Source organism: Taudactylus pleione, unplaced genomic scaffold (assembly GCF_031769625.1).
Source record: "Taudactylus pleione unplaced genomic scaffold, aTauple2 ptg000850l, whole genome shotgun sequence".
Lineage (NCBI taxonomy): Eukaryota > Metazoa > Chordata > Amphibia > Anura > Myobatrachidae > Taudactylus > Taudactylus pleione.
Window position 1 is genome coordinate 475,746 of NW_028285252.1, and position 18,815 is coordinate 494,560.

An 18,815-nucleotide genomic window follows, 5' to 3' on the forward strand; every position below is an offset into this window, starting at 1 on the left:
CCCCTCCCCAGAATCCCGATTTCAGCACTGTCCCGCTGTTCCACCCGTGGGCCAAAGTGGCCCGCGGGTGGTCACACCGGGAAGTTGGGGACCCCCACCACCACAACTGTGTGGCAGTGTCGGACCCCCGGAGTGTGAATGAATGCAGCGCGCATGCACGCGGCATCCATTCACTGACGGGAGAGGGCAGGGGGAAGCCCAGCCAGTGATGGAATGCTGGGCTTTACCCCCAGCCTGACGTTATTTGGAGGCGTGCCATGCGGGCACACCTTCAATTACTGTCACATAGGGGGCGTGGCCTATGGTAATTCGGTCAAACCCCCGATTTCGGTCAGGGTAAGGGCACCTTGTTAAGGGCCGGCCCTGCTCCTACCCATCATTTTATAGAATGTACACTAGATAAATGCTACCTAGCGGAGCAGATTGGTTGCTATGGGAAATGGCTCCACTTTTTAGGAGGTTTAATACAAAGCAATACAGGACACTTGGGACCACACAGTACATACCAGCTCCTAAACAAATAGCTGCATCCTACAGGGTCTATTATGAGGAATTAAATGATCGATGGCTTTATTTAGCCTTTAGCAACCCTCATTTATTACATCCTAGTCGAGCGCGGGAGACAGGAGAGGGTTAAATTCACCATTCAACGCTTTCATCTCATCAGCTCAGGGACGCAGCGACCTTGCACTGTTCACCTGTTATCGCTTTGGGCCCTGGGAGCGGTCTCTTGATGTACCGCAGCAAATCACCAAGGTGGGCTTGACAAGCGGACATCTGCTGGGGGTTTAATGCGCAACCTGAAGCGGAGCCTCTGGGAGAGACGCGGTACCCGTAGAAAAACGGTTTCACATTAAAACATTATTAGCGTGTAAATATGCCGCAGACTCTTTACTAGAGCCGAGGTGAGTAAACGCACTAGCTTAACGTCGGCTGTGCAATAATGAATTCAAATCACCGGGGTGTATTTACTAAACGGATTTAAATGTCTCTTGACTGAGATTGTGTCAGGACTGTACTGTAGGAATACACATATTGATGGCGTTTAATAAAACGGTTTTATCACTTCTGGAGCGTAGAAGACCAGTAACAGGTAATCTGACATTTGTTTAGTCGTGTTTATCACTGTATAATAAATATCGGAGGGTGGAGGGGCAGACAATGATTAGATTGGAGAGCCGAGAGCATTGCAGGAAAAAAAAAAAAAGCACAAACCATATACGTATACTACAGTTGTTCAAACTATTTTACGGCACAAATTGTGACGTTATATGTATTCTATTTTACCACAAGTGTGAAGATGTGGTGCCTCCTTCATGAGTTGCCTCATACCTCATTGGAGGTCACTGGTGCCTCATACCTCATTGAGGTCACTGGCTTCTACTGAATTGCCAGGCTGTGCTTTCATCGATATGGATTCTGCCCACTACAGTAAATGCCGCCATTGTGTGTGGATGACAACATTCCAGCGCAAAAGCCTACAGTACAGAATTTATACTTGTGGCAAATTTACTAGAGTCACGTTTGGCGGCGATTTTAAACTTCCGATCATTGCCAGCGGTAAACAAATGGTGAGAACCACCAGTAAAAATGCTGAATAATCTATCTGGCCAATCAGAACATAATATTAGACACAATACACTTAATTATTATGAGGGCAATCATTATTTAATGATTAAAGGGGGGAAAAAACATTCACATTTACCCTGTTGGGCCAAAATGATTTTATGAATATATTAGTGAGAACAAATTAAGGGGTCTATTTACTAAGCTGTGTTAAGAGATAAAGTGAACGGTGATAAGGGACCAGCCAATCAGCTCCTAACTGCCATGTCACAGGCTGTGTTTGAAAAATTACAGTTAGGAGCCGATTGGCTGGTACCTTATCACCGTTCAGTTTATCTCCTAACAAAGCTTAGTAAATAGACCCCTTAGTCATTATATTAAGAGAGCAAAATTATTTTAATGTTTTTGATTATTTTTCAGGAGTTATTATTTAATCAATAATTATGGTGACAAAATAAATTTATTTTTGACGGGGGCAACACTATTTCAGGTCACTATAAATGGTTCCTAAATCATGAAATTATGTGTTGTTCCAGTTAATACAAAATAATTGTTAAATAGTAATGACTTCAATTAAAGTGAAAATTATGTTGCCCTCTTAATATAATCACATATTAATTTGCCTCACCCTAGTATAGTCATATAATAATTTTGCCCCATCAGATAAATATTCAATGTCTTTGCCTAGTCATTAAATAATGATTGACGCCATGATTAGTAAGTGTATTTTGACGCTTCCAACGATCTGATTGGCCAGATAGCGCTAACAGAATACAGGTGAAGCTATCTTACCTGTCAGAGTCACCTCTTTTCCGGTGGCTTGTAAATCCGCAGTTTGATCATTCCGGTGGTTTGTATTCTTTACTTCCACAATTGGAACAGCGATGTGCAATAATGTGATGTTTTGTAAAATGGTGGGGACTTCTGGCGGTTTTACCTTTAGCAAAACGGTCAGTTTTAAAACCACAAAAGTAAAATATTAGACACCGCTGTTTAGTAAATTTCCTCCTAAATCCCTAGCCTCGTCTATACAAATAGCAATATAGCAGCTGGCGACGTGTATCGGGGCAGCCGTTGTAATAAGGAATCCTAGTAGAGTACAGCGATCTATAATGCCGCTGACCTGCCGCAGGTGGTGTGGTGAAATGATAAATATAAAAATTACTCTCACCATTACCGATCATCCAAAACCTGATCACACGATGGGAGCTGTAAAGACAACACTCCATAAACACGGCACAATTCATCACTGAGGAATAATCCGTATACATAGAATATTACCATTCATCATGGCGGCTCGCACTTCTCTGGCCTTCCTCGCTGGGATAGGTCACCGTAATAAAGCATTTTATTTCTTCCACTTCTGTGGCCCTATCACAGAGTCCTGGAACTGGACGCCATGTCTGAGCAGGTCAATGTCCGCCATCAGTTCCCCTGTGTGACAGAGTAATATGGCGCAAATGGCAGGAGAATTACCAGTTCTAGTACTGAAGCCATCGGCTCTATATTTGGGCTCGACAATATTTGGGAATTTCAGACAGCAGGTGGAATAAAATGGACCGGAGCAATCGCTACAATGAAATGGGGCCTCTCTACAACTCACCCTCAGATGGTCCTTATATCCAGGTATCTGCCTTCCTTCTGTGCATCTCAGCCAGGTCCTTATATCCAGGTATCTGCCTTCCTTCCATGCATCTCAGCCAGGTCCTTATATCCAGGTATCTGCCTTCCTTCCATGCATCTCAGCCAGATCCTTATATCCAGGTATCTGCTTTCCTTCTGTGCATCTCAGCCAGGTCCTTATATCCAGGTATCTGCTTTCCTTCTGTGCATCTCAGCCAGGTCCTTATATCCAGGTATCTGCTTTCCTTCTGTGCATCTCAGCCAGGTCCTTATATCCAGGTATCTGCTTTCCTTCTGTGCATCTCAGCCATTTCCTTATATCCAGGTATCTGCCTTCCTTCTGGGCATCTCAGCCAGATCCTTATATCCAGGTATCTGCCTTCCTTCCATGCATCTCAGCCAGATCCTTATATCCAGGTATCTGCTTTCCTTCTGTGCATCTCAGCCAGGTCCTTATATCCAGGTATCTGCTTTCCTTCTGTGCATCTCAGCCAGGTCCTTATATCCAGGTATCTGCTTTCCTTCTGTGCATCTCAGCCAGGTCCTTATATCCAGGTATCTGCCTTCCTTCTGGGCATCTCAGCCAGATCCTTATATCCAGGTATCTGCCTTCCTTCCGTGCATCTCAGCCAGATCCTTATATCCAGGTATCTGCCTTCCTTCCGTGCATCTCAGCCACATCCTTATATCCAGGTATCTGCCTTCCTTCTGTGCATCTCAGCCAGGTCCTTATATCCAGGTATCTGCTTTCCTTCTGTGCATCTCAGCCAGGTCCTTATATCCAGGTATCTGCCTTCCTTCCATGCATCTCAGCCAGGTCCTTATATCCAGGTATCTGCTTTCCTTTTGTGCATCTCAGCCAGGACCTTATATCCAGGTATCTGCTTTCCTTTTGTGCATCTCAGCCAGGACCTTATATCCAGGTATCTGCTTTCCTTCTGTGCATCTCAGCCAGGTCCTTATATCCAGGTATCTGCTTTCCTTCTGTGCATCTCAGCCAGGTCCTTATATCCAGGTATCTGCTTTCCTTTTGTGCATCTCAGCCAGGACCTTATATCCAGGTATCTGCTTTCCTTTTGTGCATCTCAGCCAGGACCTTATATCCAGGTATCTGCTTTCCTTCTGTGCATCTCAGCCAGGTCCTTATATCCAGGTATCTGCTTTCCTTTTGTGCATCTCAGCCAGGTCCTTATATCCAGGTATCTGCTTTCCTTTTGTGCATCTCAGCCAGGTCCTTATATCCAGGTATCTGCCTTCCTTCTGTGCATCTCAGCCAGATCCTTATATCCAGGTGTCTGCTTTCCTTCTGTGCATCTCAGCCAGATCCTTATATCCAGGTATCTGCTTTCCTTCTGTGCATCTCAGCCACGTCCTTATATCCAGGTATCTGCCTTCCCTTCTGGGCATCTCAGCCAGATCCTTATATCCAGGTATCTGCTTTCCTTCTGTGCATCTTATATCCAGGTATCTGCCTTCCTTCCGTGCATCTCAGCCAGGTCCTTATATCCAGGTATCTACCTTCCTTCCGTGCATCTCAGCCAGGACCTTATATCCAGGTATCTGCCTTCCTTCCGTGCATCTCAGCCAGGACCTTATATCCAGGTATCTGCCTTCCGTCCGTGCATCTCAGCCAGGACCTTATATCCAGGTATCTGCCTTCCTTCTGTGCATCTCAGCCAGATCCTTATATCCAGGTAGTCTTTATTCTCATTGCCTTTGGATTAAAAGCAGCTCTGGTGCGTTTGCTGTATTGGACACCAATATATTTGTAGAGCAGATGCATCATATGCAGAGTCCCAAAAATAGAACAGAAATGGCCGGATAGAGCGGATAGTAAGTACACAAGCGGATTGGTGCATCAGCAATGCTTACATACAATTATATAAGATGTTATGCTACACATTAATGCTTAATCAAACGGATGATATTTTTGAAAGTAGTATTTACATCTTTTTTTTTTTTTTTTATACTTCCAGCACTAGTTATGCAGAGGGTCACGATCCCCGCGTTTGCGGCTGCTATAGCCAATCAGAGCATTAGAGCAGTCACAAGACTAGACCAACCTGTAGCCAATCAGAACATTATAGCAGTCACAAGACCAGACCAACCTGTAGCCAATCAAAACGTTAGAGCACTTAGTGTTCACTCTAGGTGAAAAGGGCACTTCTGCGCACACCCGAAAAGGGTCGTGGCTATGAGAAAAGGGGTGTGTCTTTAAGGCAGGCCACCTTTTTAGCCACTTATGGACATGCCGGGCTTCCCACAAGTTCTTCTGTCTCTAAATAGATGCCGGGCGCATGCACCCGGCAGGTTGTTTTAGCAGGGTGCCGCCAAAAGGGAAGAGCGCATTCTGCCCTTTAAAATCTGTCAGGGCGCGGCGCCCCACTAAAACAGCTTAGCGGGAACGCTAAGCACTCACAGGACTAGACAACCTGTAGCCAATCAGAGCATTAGTGCAGTCACAGGACTAGACCAACCTGTAGCCAATCAGAAAATTAGAGCAGTCACATGACTAGACCAACCTGTAGCCAATCAGAGCAGTAGAGCGGTCGAGCTATCCTCACCTGCCTAGAATGTCACCCTGCAGCCTTAATCTATGCAGCAGTGCCACCTGGAGTGTCCTTAGGACGTTTCAGACAGTCACATCGCTGCCGTTACAGCTCCCCAGAGCATCCTCAGGATGCTCCGGGCATTGCTGTAATCACTGGTGATTGTGGACTGGGCCCGCGAATAATGTTATATGTATCACAAATGGCCCTCGGCAGAAAAAAGGTTCCCCACCCCTGCTGTAGCCAATCAGGGCAGGAGATCACTGGTCTCAAAACACAGAGATAAAATGATGTATCACCTATGGGACGGTATACAGTAACATGATAGAACTTCATCTGATTAAGCCGTTCATTTACACGCAGGCGGCGGCCACCTCTCCCATGTTCTCTGTGCACCTCCCTGATGGTATGCACGGTGCCTGCGCCACAATCCGACAGGCCAGTAGTGAGCTCTAGGACCAGCAGCACATCACTCATTTCACCTTGTGAACCTAGTCTCGGCCGGTAAGATGTCCGCCTCCGCTGTGTGACAGATGGGCCCCAACGCATCCTTAGGTAATAGGTCGACCACTGTGACTGGATTAGGTCATTTGCCATCACGTAAGCATTACTATCAGGCTACAGAAAAAGGTGTTTGGATAGAAAATAAAATGGAGCCTTGGCACATGGCGCTGCGTTCTAGCGATCACTGCCCTTACATCCTTTTACCGTCTGCTGCCGGCGGCCGTACTCAGGGGCTGCTCAGTTCTGCAGATCACTTTATCCTGTGCAGCGTTTATGTAAATCAATAGACTATATGGCACTTAGGCACCGCGGTTATTAGCCGGCTTTTCATTTCCCTAATCCTCTAGGAGTTGCTGCAGAATGATGTTCCTGAGGCTCACGTGCAACCAACAGGATATCGCTGCTGGTACAGTGCGTCAGCGTCGCAGCTTCCTGCGCTTCAGCGATCCTGTGCCGCTGGCAGGGCTGGGGTTAACGGCCAGGCGAACCTTTATTTAGCTCCTTTTTTCATTGTATTGCCAGGAAGCTTTTCAAATGCAGCGTTATCCCCCATAAGGTGATTCATTTCAGACCCTCACCAAGAGCACATAGATCAAGGGTGACCAACCCGGTCCTCGAGATCCCCTAACATTACACGTTTTGCAGACCACCCTCCTGGTGCACAGGTGTAGTCATTACCAACGGTCACATTTTAAAACATATGGTGCATTCATTCCTAACCGACACATTCTACAGAGCCACAGGGGGTTTAGAAAACATGAACTGTTAGGGGTCCTTGAGGATCTGTTTGTTTGGCCACCCCTCAAAGTGGGTACACACCTGACAGATATCTGCAGATGATGGTCGTTCATACACACTGAACGGCCATCATCTGCTTGTGCCCTCAGGTCCTGACGGGCGGAGGTTGGGACCCGGCGGGCGTGTCCCGCTTCCCTCCTCGCAGCTGCCGCTGTGTGTGTACGGGCGGTCTGCAGATATATCTGTCCACGGCTGTGCAGCACAGCCAATGCGATATGTCGCTGGATGGCAACATTCACCGACATATCGCGGGAACACACTGGCCGACAGGCAGCAGATATATTGGGCGATCAATTGATCGGCGGGCGAAGTTTACGTTTCAAATTGAATACCCCTCTATGCCGGGCTTGGCCGCAGGGAGACTGACAGAGGAGACGACATAATGCGATACCAGCCCCAGCCTGGTGAGCACAGGAAGGAGTTTACACTGCCCGGGGTAATCCGGCACCACGTGGCGCAGCGCTGATGCAAGTAGATGATGACGCAGATAGAGGACGATGGCTGTGGCTCCCCAAGTATGATTCAATAATACAAATATGATTTTAAAAAATATGTAGGCAAGCTCCCTGCTCCCCCTTCCCCTCCTCAAAAGCCGTCATTGATCAATTACATGATAGCTACGTTCCGATTGGTTGCTATGGGCAACTTCTCGGCTTGTCCTCTTCAGAAGATCTGACAGATCTCCCCCATTGAGAAGTTATCAGCAGGGCTCCAACATCAGGCATGAGGCCGACAGCTCCAGTGCACCCCCCCCCCCCCCCCCCCCGGCGCACATCGCTCAGAACGGAATTCCTCCTTAAGGGCTCAGTATAGAGGGTCTCAGCACTGATAAAGATGGACACAAGCCCCTATTTTACTGCAGGTCTCTATGTAGTGACAGCACTGAGCAGACATGATGCTTCCTTCCAGCATAGAATGACGGATAACCTGCAAGTTACGATGGAACAAGCCGCCTTCGTGGAGAAATGAATCGGGGAGATTGGGCAGAATACTTGAGTCATTCCCGGCAAGGATCAGGGAGAGGGCACTGAATTCACCGGACCACTTCCAACATGCCCACATTACACCATGTCAGTAAAGTTACACATTAGTACCAAGGCTGCCGAATTAGACACCAGTTTTACCCTGCTCCCCATAAGAGAGAAATCCTCCTCCATCTATTACTATATGATGACAGCACAGCTGCACGCAGGGACAAGGTGATGGGGTAATCTAAAGCTGTATAGAACATGTCAAGTTGCAATGAATTGTAAAATAAGGTATAGATGTCCGTAAGTGAATGAAACACATGGGTGACCCCCGATGGCTAAAGCATTGTGCTGGTACATGGCCACAGAACTACTGGGTCACTTTCAGAGCTCAATTGATGCCAAATAGGTTTAGATTGGCACAAGTCACCATCCGCTCAGGCCAATATGGCACCGGGCAGTGGTTTACGCTGCATCCAAGTAATATTGCACTTGTGATAATAATAGACGTCAGGCAACATATGGTCCAATAGCAGCATAAATAATACATTACAGAATGCCGGCACTGACTAGATAAATCATCAAAGAAGCCTTTATTCCACTCAACTACAAACCATCAAAGTATTAGGGGCATAACCCAGAGCGACACTACAACTGCCCCCTTCACTCTCAATCTGCCCGGTTTCTGTGTGATAGTTCTGAGGAATACAGACCTTGTAACTTTTTATGGGACAATTGATGCCTAGATCCCTTTCTATCCTGTGGTTTGCCTTCGGTGTTATCCAGAAGTCTATCCACAGCACAAATCTCTAGTTTCAGATGTTGTATGTTATATTCCTGGTTTCTGTAAAGACCAATTCCCTATACACAACGCATTCCGCCCCAAACAAGATCACATTCTCTGCACACGACGAAATCCGCCCCAAACAAGATCACCAATTCCCTGCACAGTACGCATTCCACCTCAGACCAACTCGCTAATTCCCTATACACAATGCATTCCGTCCCAGCAAGATCACATTCTCTGTACACTACGCATTCCGCCCCAGGCAAGATCACTAATTCCCTGCACACAACGCATTACGCCCCAGACAAGATCACCAATTCCCTGCACAGTACGCATTCCACCTCAGACCAGCTCGCTAATTCCCTATATACACAATGCATTCCGCCCCAAATTATCACATTCTCTGTACACTACGCATTCCGTCCCAAACAAGATCACATTGTTTGCACACGACGCATTACGCCCCATACAAGATCACCAATTCCCTGCACACTACGCATTGTGCCTCAGATGAGATCACCAATTCCCTGCACACTACGCATTCCACCTCAGACCAGCTCGCCAATTCCCTATACACAATGCATTCCGCCCCAAACAAGATCACATTCTCTGCACAAGATGCACTCCGCCCCAGGCAAAATCACTAATTCCCTGCACACTACGCATTGAGCCTCAGACTAGATCAGTAGTTCCCTGCACACTTCGCATTCCACCTCAGACCAGCTCACTAATTACATATACACAATGCATTCCGCCCCAGACAAGATCACTAATTCCCTACACATTACGCATTCCACCTCAGACCAGCTCACTAATTCCCTACACATTACACATTCCACCTCAGACCAGCTCGCTAATTCCCTATACACAACACATTCTGCCCAAACTGATCACATTCTCTGTACACTACGCATTCTGCCCCAGACAAGATCACGAATTCCCTATGCACTACGCATTGTGCCTCAGACTAGATCAGTAATTCCCTGCACACTACGCATTCTGCCCCAGACGAGATCACCAATTCCCTATGCACTACGCATTGTGCCCCAAACAAGATGAATAACATCACATCCTCTTATGTGGCAACACTTGGTTACCTGAACCTTCGTCTGCCATCCGGCACAGGTACTGGTGCTCGAAGCCTACTTTTTCCTTTAATTAGTGAATATGTGTAATCCAACTATTCCAGATTGCTGTGTAAGAAAATAATGGTATGAAAATGTATCCGTAACAAAAACAAAAAAGTCACGGCTTACTGTAGTCAAAAAAAAAAAAAATCACGCTAAGCTTATTATGCAAAATAATAAGAACAGTTCGCTAACTAATCATTATCCATTGCGCAAAATACACCTGTACACACCAGACACCTCCTTGTCACACAAGTGGCGCAGAAACAGGTTCTACAGCTAAAGCGCAGTCTTGTAACTTCACAATGAAGGGGGCGAGGAAGAAAAATAACACTTGCTCTGCACTATTGCCTAATAACTGGCTGACACAGGGTATTTTAATTCTGCGCTGAAATATAGATAAAAGCCACTACGGAGCAAACCGGGTCCAATGGAAGCCCTCTGCTGGCCTGGAGTAGTACTGCAGTAGCTGTGCTAATGTATTGAGCAGATGCAATTAACAGTTATGTACAGTATATAACACGCAAAACTATTATGCAGCACTTTATAGAGGGATATTTACGTCATACACATCAGTCCCTGTATCATCAGAGCTTACACTCTATATTCCATATCACATGGACAAACACGCATAGGGTTGGTGTTTTCTTTTGGTCAGAAGCCATTTAACTTACCATTATGTTTTTGGAGTATGGAAAGAAACCAGAGTACCCACAGGAGAAGCCCACGCAAGCCCGTGAAGAACATACAAACTCCACACAGATAGAGCCATGACCAGGAATGGAACTCATGACCTTAGGACTGCGCGGCAGTAATGCTAATCACTGTGCCAGTCGCAATATCTTTAAAATACAAAACGGTACAACCACACTGGTCCCATACAGTACAAAAGAGACCCTAGCAGCTTTCCATGCCTTTGTGTTGGCTATCCTCCTTATCCTTCTCACACTCGCTTACAAAACCCTCACCCATTCCTCTCCCATTTACATCATCCACCTCTCTACAATCATTCAAACGAGCCACTACTTCATCATAGCCTTCCAGCTCTCATCCTAACCCCCTGCTACTTGCTCCTTCCTCCCTGTCTACCCCATCTGTGTCACAATTGTCTGTCTGCCCCTCCCCTTTAGAATGTAAGCTCTTACGAGCAGGGCCCTCTACTCTCTTGTGCTTCTCCTTACTTTACTTTCATCTACTTCTTACTCCCCACTAAGGCACCTAACACTTGGTGCTTATGCTCTGTTGCTTATCTGGGTGATATGGTCGCTAATGTAGCAATGTATATTATCCTGGTCCTTGTCCTGCATTGTATTGTACTGTACTGTACGACTTTAGTTTTCGTACTGTGTAAGGTACTGCGGAACACTTGTGGCGAGAATATATATATATATATATATATATATATATATATATATAAAATAATCCTCCTTTGGGACCTTTTTCCTACGTAAATCGTCTGCCTTAAGGCCACGTACGAAATACGGAAGCCTTGTGTTCTGGGTAAATGTGTACTCCTCTGTCTACGTCTGACTAGTACACCGTGCCATGTACCACATAGGTTTGCGCAGGAAGATGGCGGGTAGTCCAACAGTGCAAAAATTAGATTTCATTTTGCCAAGCGAGATTATTCGTATTCGATAACGGGATGGGGATGACAGTTTTCTCAGAGGGTGAGGGGGGGGGGGGAGGGGTCCATTTCCACTCTGCAACAAGAGGACTTGTTTTTGGTACCAGCTCTGAGGTGGCGGAGATCGTAGTGTTTATACATGAGGCTCATTGCGTGTGGGCTACATGCTCCTTAGCAGTGCTTAGTCTATACTACCTGATCCTCGGATAGCTAGAATTACACACAAACATAGAGTGTATAATAGCCAGAGAATACTATTATGTCACAACGCTCATTAATCTGCCCTAGACACATGTCCCTTCCTCTCAGTGAGATGATACAGCTGTCTGCTTTAGTGATCGGAGTTTATTCTCTTTAAACAAGTCAGGCTTTGATTGACAGATTGTAAAATGAGACGATTAAGACGTGCTGCAGGTCTGTCAGGGGCCATTTAAACCCTGAGCACATTTAAAGAGACAAAGGAGCTGAAAGGCAACCCAAGGCGCCCGATCGCACCTTCCTGCCTGCGACTCTGCAGAGCCGCAGAGCGACTCGTTTCATGTGCGGCCTGACCCTGCTGTTAGTGGATCCCCTTACAGGAGATGACAAGGCGATAGGAAACTTGATGCATGGCAGGTCTGCCCGCTGCTGGCATAGCCACAGAACAGACAACGTAAGCTGCTGTTTAACCCTTTTGCAGTCAAATAAGCTTTGCACGCATGGCGGGTGAATAGGCTGCCTACGGCACTGAGCAATAGGCAGCCATAACTACAGGAGCCCCAGACCGCCGCGGATATTTCCAGCAAAAGACCACCTTGCAGAAAACAGCCAGCTCTGACCCATATCATTTAATTTACTCTTTAACGGAGCAGTCTTCAGTCCCAGTCATGCAACGGTTGTCTCAATAATGCGTGGGTGGTTCCAACCAAATCTCTCATAATTATCAGCCACTCCAACCCCGCAGTATGCATGAGTTTTAAAAGCATTCCCTATTAAAGGGGAGGTTGTGCCATTTACTTGTAAGAAGGAACATAACTGTTATCCCTGTGCTAGGTCTGTCCACAGAACCACGTCTGCTGTACACCGAGGAATGGAGGTGGAAACATGAGCGGGCTCTTGGTATCCAGTCAGAAGGTAGTCGACATTCAGAATGTCTAGATGGACTTTAGTCCGACATAGAATTAGGGTGCCATTGTTAAAATGTCGACATGTTTTACGAAGTTGAACATTTATCATGTCAACACCATAATGTCGACATGGTTTTTTTTGTTGATTTTTAGGGTTAGGTTTAGATTAAAATAAGCAAAAAAACCACAACCATAAGTTGGCATTCTGGTGTCGACATGCTAAATATTGACATTCTGAACGAGTCGACACTGCAACCATGTTGACCTAATTGTATGTCGACATATTGGTGGTCAACAAGTCATACCACGCCCGGCTCTTTTCTACCTTCCAGTTATATGGCATATCCCTTACCCTGGTCCGATGCCATGAGACAAGACAGGAGGCCCTGCCTTATAAGCTACACCTATTACCCTATTACAGGTGGAACCTAGACCTCTAGTGGCCAAAATATCACGAAAAACAGCCCAGTGCTTATATAGCTTAACCAAGCCCCGACTGTTCAAGAAGAAACTACACATCAGTTATTGAACATGAAGACCTGCATACGAAACATACATGGCACCTATTTAAAAAAAGAAGTCACCTTTTAGCTTGGTGTCCCTTCGAGACCAAAGCGTAACAAAACCATTGTCCAACAGGTAAAAAATAAACTGAGTTTAAGCAGAAACATCACTAACAATATCTAACACAGCTTTAACACGACAAGTCTGCTGCATTATTAATTTGGGCTCTTAAGAAAATTGCATAACGGTTACATTATGTACAGTTGGGGAACAAAAAATATATATGTATACACATTGCAAACCAGCTGGAGGCAATTCCCTTATGATCCAAGTATTCAGTCCCCGCATGTGTGGGCTAAATAGATTATTTCACAACTTGCTGTACAGACCACAGGACTGAGGATTGGCCGGATTATGCAGACAGAGCAGTGCGTCCATACAATGTACAGATACGGTATATCATTTGTGCTACAAGTTGCTACAGATCCCTCCAGTGTACAGGGAATTAATGTATAGCATCCAGACACGTCACATGCCTCCCAATACAATGACACGCCAGGACACCAACCACAGAGTGTCATTAGTCCCAATCTTCACGTTCAAAATGAGAGACCCCATACTGGTGCCCTACGCAACCAAATACTAATTCTGCCAGAAGGTAAATTAACGGATTGCCGCTTCGGCAAAGTATATGGGGGTGGGGGTGAGCGGGGGGTAACCTGCAGTGGGGGAAAGTGGTTACCCACGGTAAAATGCATGCAGTACGCAGAGAACCTTGTCATAGGACCCTTCCAGACATGGGACAAACACCCACAAAGATGGTCGGTGAGGTTGTGTAATAAAAAGCAGAGATTTTGGGCAGGACGAGCGGGACGCACCAGGCTTCAGCCAAAAATATAACATCAATGCTCTTAACTAACAAAAGGTCCTCAGCTCATCTCCAGGGACGTGTACCGAAAGTGCATTAATATCTGGCCGCGGCTCCTCCAACTTTGCCGTTTTATTATTAATAAAGAGGATATTGGCTGTGATTACAGTTCTGTCTCCTTCTCTTAACCCTTAGGGACCCGGCGCCTGTGGCTCTGTAGTTTGAAGAGGGAATCACCAAATACACAAACATCAGGGTTGCGGAATGAATTAACTCTGTACGGTAACTGCAGGACGCACACCAGGAGCACAGTGCTATCTGCCAACCACATACCTACATACATAGACTAATGGGGTCCCTGTACACACTGTCACTTAGGAAAGCTGAAGCAGGAGCACTGACGGGACAGCAGAACAGGTCATGAAGACAGACAGATAGACTGGTACATACCTGGAGTCCCTTGGAAAGGGGACAGAAAAGGACCAAATGCACAAAGCGTCTGAGCTTCCTCATCCTCCTAAACATGGGCGCTTATCCAGAGCCGGTAACGTCACGGCGCAGGTACCGTCCAGGCAGCGTTCATTGGGAAGACTCAGCCATCTCCATCCAGGGCTCCAGCTTCACTAGTTGAGTGGAGTCTTTGACGTTGTGGATGTTCAGTCTTTGATCTTCTCTCACCCACACGGCTTATGTGCAGCTTCTAGACGTGCTCGTCCTGATCTCACCTACAGGAGGATGTCCTCACTGTCCATGCTGGGACTCTGCGCTTGTGGGGACTGCTGTTTCCTCAGCTCCCCCCAGGTGATTCCCACTTTGTTACAGCTCCTGTATGGTGGCCGCCTCTCTCTCCTGGTTAGGTTACGCTTCACACCTGGCCTGTCCAGCAGAAGAGGTTCCCCGAGGAGAGGGAGAGGCTTGTGTCAGTACCAAGAGGGGATGTTTATTTCCAGATATCCGGGGCTCTCCCCCTGCCCAATAGCACCGCTGGTTCTGGTCCCATTCAGCTCACCATAGAGTTACTGTTCTTTTCAGAAAAATTATTTTCTTTTTACCCAAAGTGTACCTGTACCTCTGCCAGCTCGGAGGGGGGGGCTGCTCCTCCAGGGGCTCACGCCAGGCCCCCTGCTCCTCACTCTAAGGAATAAGGGGACACTGCGGTTATGGCTCATGGAAAACACTAGCACCTAATTCCCCTACAAGACAGTCTCTTTACTGCTCACCCTGTCTTATATCCACTGTCACCCACAGGATACCCCAATATTCCGAGGGGCCTATGTACTAAGCCGTGGAGAGAGATAAAGTATACGGAGATAAAGTACCACCCAATCAGCACCTGTCACTTTACAAGCTATTTTTGAAACATAACAATTAGGAGCTGATTGGTTGGTCCTTTATCTCCGTCCCCTTTATTTCTCTCCAAGGCTCAGTACAAGGACACCAAAGTCACCATGACCTCCTCAATTCTTGCCTAAGTCACCTCGTTATTGCGCTACCAGCAAATGCTCTGTAATGGCCACGAAAACTCCTTATATCGCTTGTCACAGAGGACACCCTCTATTTCCCCTGCTCACCCGGAACACCCTGCTTTCCCCTGCTCACCCGGGACACCCTGCTTTCCCCTGATCACCCTCTATTTCCCCTGCTCACCCGGGACACCCTGCTTTCCCCTGATCACCCTCTATTTCCCCTGCTCACCCAGAACACCCTGCTTCCCCCTGCTCACCCGGGACACCCTGCTTTCCCCTGATCACCCTCTATTTCCCCTGCATTTCCCCATATCACCCTGCTCACCCGGAACACTCTGCTTTCCCCTGCTCACCCTCTATTTCCCCATATCACCCGGAACACCCTGCTTTCCCCTGCTCACCCGGAACATCCTCTATTTCCCCATATCACCCGGGACACCCTGCATTTCCCCTTATCACCCTGCTCACCCGGAACACCCTGCATCCCCATTTGCTCAACCACTGCATCTTGTATCCCTGCTGCTCTCCCAAAACCTCTTGTACCCCCACCAAATCCTGTTAACTCAGAATACCCTGTATCCCCCCCACTCACCTAAGAATACTTTGGATTCCCCCTTTCTCACTCAAGACAACCTGTATAACTATTGTTCCCCTGCTCATTCAGAACACCCTGTATCCCCCTCCTGACCTAGTACACCCTGTATCCCCCTCCTCACCTAGTACACCCTGTATCCCCCTCCTCACCTAGTACACCCTGTATCCCCCTCCTCACCTAGTACACCCTGTATCCCCCTCCTGACCTAGTACACCCTGTATCCCCCCTCCTGACCTAGTACACCCTGTATCCCCCCTCCTGACCTAGTACACCCTGTATGTTCTCTGGTCAGCCTGCATCCCCCCCAGCCCTGCTTTCCAAGTACACCGTACTCACAGTACACACACCCCCCTTCCTGTACACCCGGCTCTCCTCTTTCTCATACTGTACACCCGGCTCACCCCCCTGTATCCCTCCTGCACAACCGGCTCTCCTCCTGTGTCCCCACTGCTCACCCTGTAAACCCAGCTTTCCTCATGCTCACCTTGTACGCCCGGCTCTCTCCCTGCTCCCCCTGTATCTATCCTGCTCACCCTGTACACCCACCTCTCCCCCTGTATCCCTCCTACTCACCCTGTATGCCTGGCTCTCCCCTGTATCCCTCCTACTCACCCAGATCTCCCCCTGTATCCCTCCTGCTCAACCTGTACACTAGGCTCTCCTCCTGCATCTCTCCTGCTATTCGGCTCTCCCCCTGCTCACACTGTATCTCTCCTAGTCACCTGGTTCTCCCCCTGCATCCCTCCTGCTCACCCTATACACCCGGCTCTCCCCTTGTATTCCTCCTGCTCATCCTGTACACCCAGTTTTCCCCCTGAATTCCTCCTGCTCTCCCCCTGTATCTCTCCTGCTCACCCTGTACACCCGGCTCTCCCCCTGTATCCCTCCGTGTCCCTCCTGCTCACCCTGTACACCCGGCTCTCCAACTTTATCCCTCCTGCTCATCCACCTCTCCCCCTGTATCCCTCCTGCTCACCCCTTGTATCCCTCCTGCTCACTCTGTACACCCGGCTCTCCCCCTGTATCTCTCCTGCTCACCCTGAACACCTGGCTCTCCCCCTGTATCCCTCCTGCTCACCCTATATACCCGGCTCTCCCCCGTATCCCTCCTGCTCACCATTTACACCCGGCTCTCCCCCTGTATCCCTCCTGCTCACCCTATATACCCGGCTCTCCCCCGTATCCCTCCTGCTCACCATTTACACCCGGCTCTCCCCCTGTATCCCTCCTGCTCACCCTGTACACCCGGCTCTCCCCCTGTATCCCTCCTGCTCACACTGTACATCCTGCTGTCCCCCTGTATCCCTCCTGCTCACCCTTTACACCCGGCTCTCCCCCTGTATCCCTCCTGCTCACCCTTTACACCCGGCTCTCCCCCTGTATCACTCGTGCTCACCCTTTACACCCGGCTCTCCCCCTGTATCTCTCCTGCTCACCCTGTACACCCGGCTCTCACCCTGTACACCCGGCTCTCCCCCTGTATCCCTCCTGCTCACCCTGTACACCCGGCTCACCCCTTGTATCCCTCCTGCTCACCTGGCTCTCCCCCTGTATCCCTCCTGCTCACCCGGCTCTCCCCCTGTATCCCTCCTGCTCACCCTGTACACCCGGCTCTCCCCCTGTATCCCTCCTGCTCACCCTGTACACCCGGCTCTCCCCCTGTATCCCTCCTGCTCACCCTGTACACCCGGCTCTCCCCCTGTATCCCTCCTGCTCACCCTTTACACCCGGCTCTCCCCCTGTATCCCTCCTGCTCACCCTGTACACCCGGCTCTCCCCCTGTATCCCTCCTGCTCACCCTGTACACCCGGCTCTCCCCCTGTATCCCTCCTGCTCACCCTTTACACCCGGCTCTCGTCCTGTCAGCCCCGGCTCACTCCGTCCTCGGCTCAGCACTAGGCAGCGGGTCCATGACTGCAGCTCTCTCCTCTCCGGCTGATAATGACACCGTGTTACCCGCAGCAGCCCGTCGGCTCCCAGCTGCTCTATCCCCGCCTCCCCGGCTCGCTGTCTGCTGGATGCTCCGGACCTCGCTGCATCCTCCCGCTGGCAGCAACTGCAGCTCCAGTCCTGAGCCCTGAGCCCGTACACAGCGGCCGAGAGGGAGCCCGAGGATTTCTGTCCTCCGACAATAAAGGCAGCCGGGGGGAGGAGGTGCAGGTGCAGCGGCCGGGGGAGAGGTAGGAGGGGGCATGGTCCTCCTGGTGTATATATCCCACCACATCATACATCCATCCCCATTATACAGCTATTCTCCCATGAACGTCATTCATTCCTATACATCATCCATCTATTCATGCACATCATCCATTCCTATATATCCTCCATCTATTCATGCACATCATCCATTCCTATATATCCTCCATCTATCCATGCACATCATCCATTCCTATACATCATCCATCTATCCATGCACATCATCCATTCCTATATATCCTCCATCTATCCATGCACATCATCCATTCCTATATATCCTCCATCTATCCATGCACATCAACCATTCCTATACATCATCCATCTATCCATGCACATCATCCATTCCTATACATCATCCATCTATTCATGCACATCATCCATTCCTATACATCATCCATCTATTCATGCACATCATCCATTCCTATACATCATCCATCTATTCATGCACATCATCCATTCCTATATATCCTCCATCTATCCATGCACATCATCCATTTGTATATATCCTCCATCTATCCATGCACATCATCC

General features: G+C 48.3%; 1 protein-coding gene across 2 annotated transcripts in view; it reads right to left on the reverse strand.

Annotated features, from left to right (window-relative positions):
- The window catches only part of DIPK1B (divergent protein kinase domain 1B), a 104,162-nt gene extending 85,943 nt beyond the window's left edge, over positions 1-18,219 (reverse strand). The window contains exons 1-2 of one of the 2 annotated variants that reach the window (XM_088458767.1): positions 17,927-18,219; positions 14,478-15,161 (exon numbers count right to left, since the gene is read on the reverse strand). In XM_088458767.1, coding sequence (XP_088314893.1) covers positions 14,478-14,552 — 75 coding nt within the window. In that variant the 5' untranslated portion in view covers positions 14,553-15,161; positions 17,927-18,219. Of the gene's footprint in view, positions 1-14,477; positions 15,162-17,404; positions 17,422-17,926 lie in introns of those variants that run through there. The other variant, XM_088458768.1, reaches the window with a different exon arrangement.
- Between the last annotated feature and the right edge of the window lie 596 nt (positions 18,220-18,815).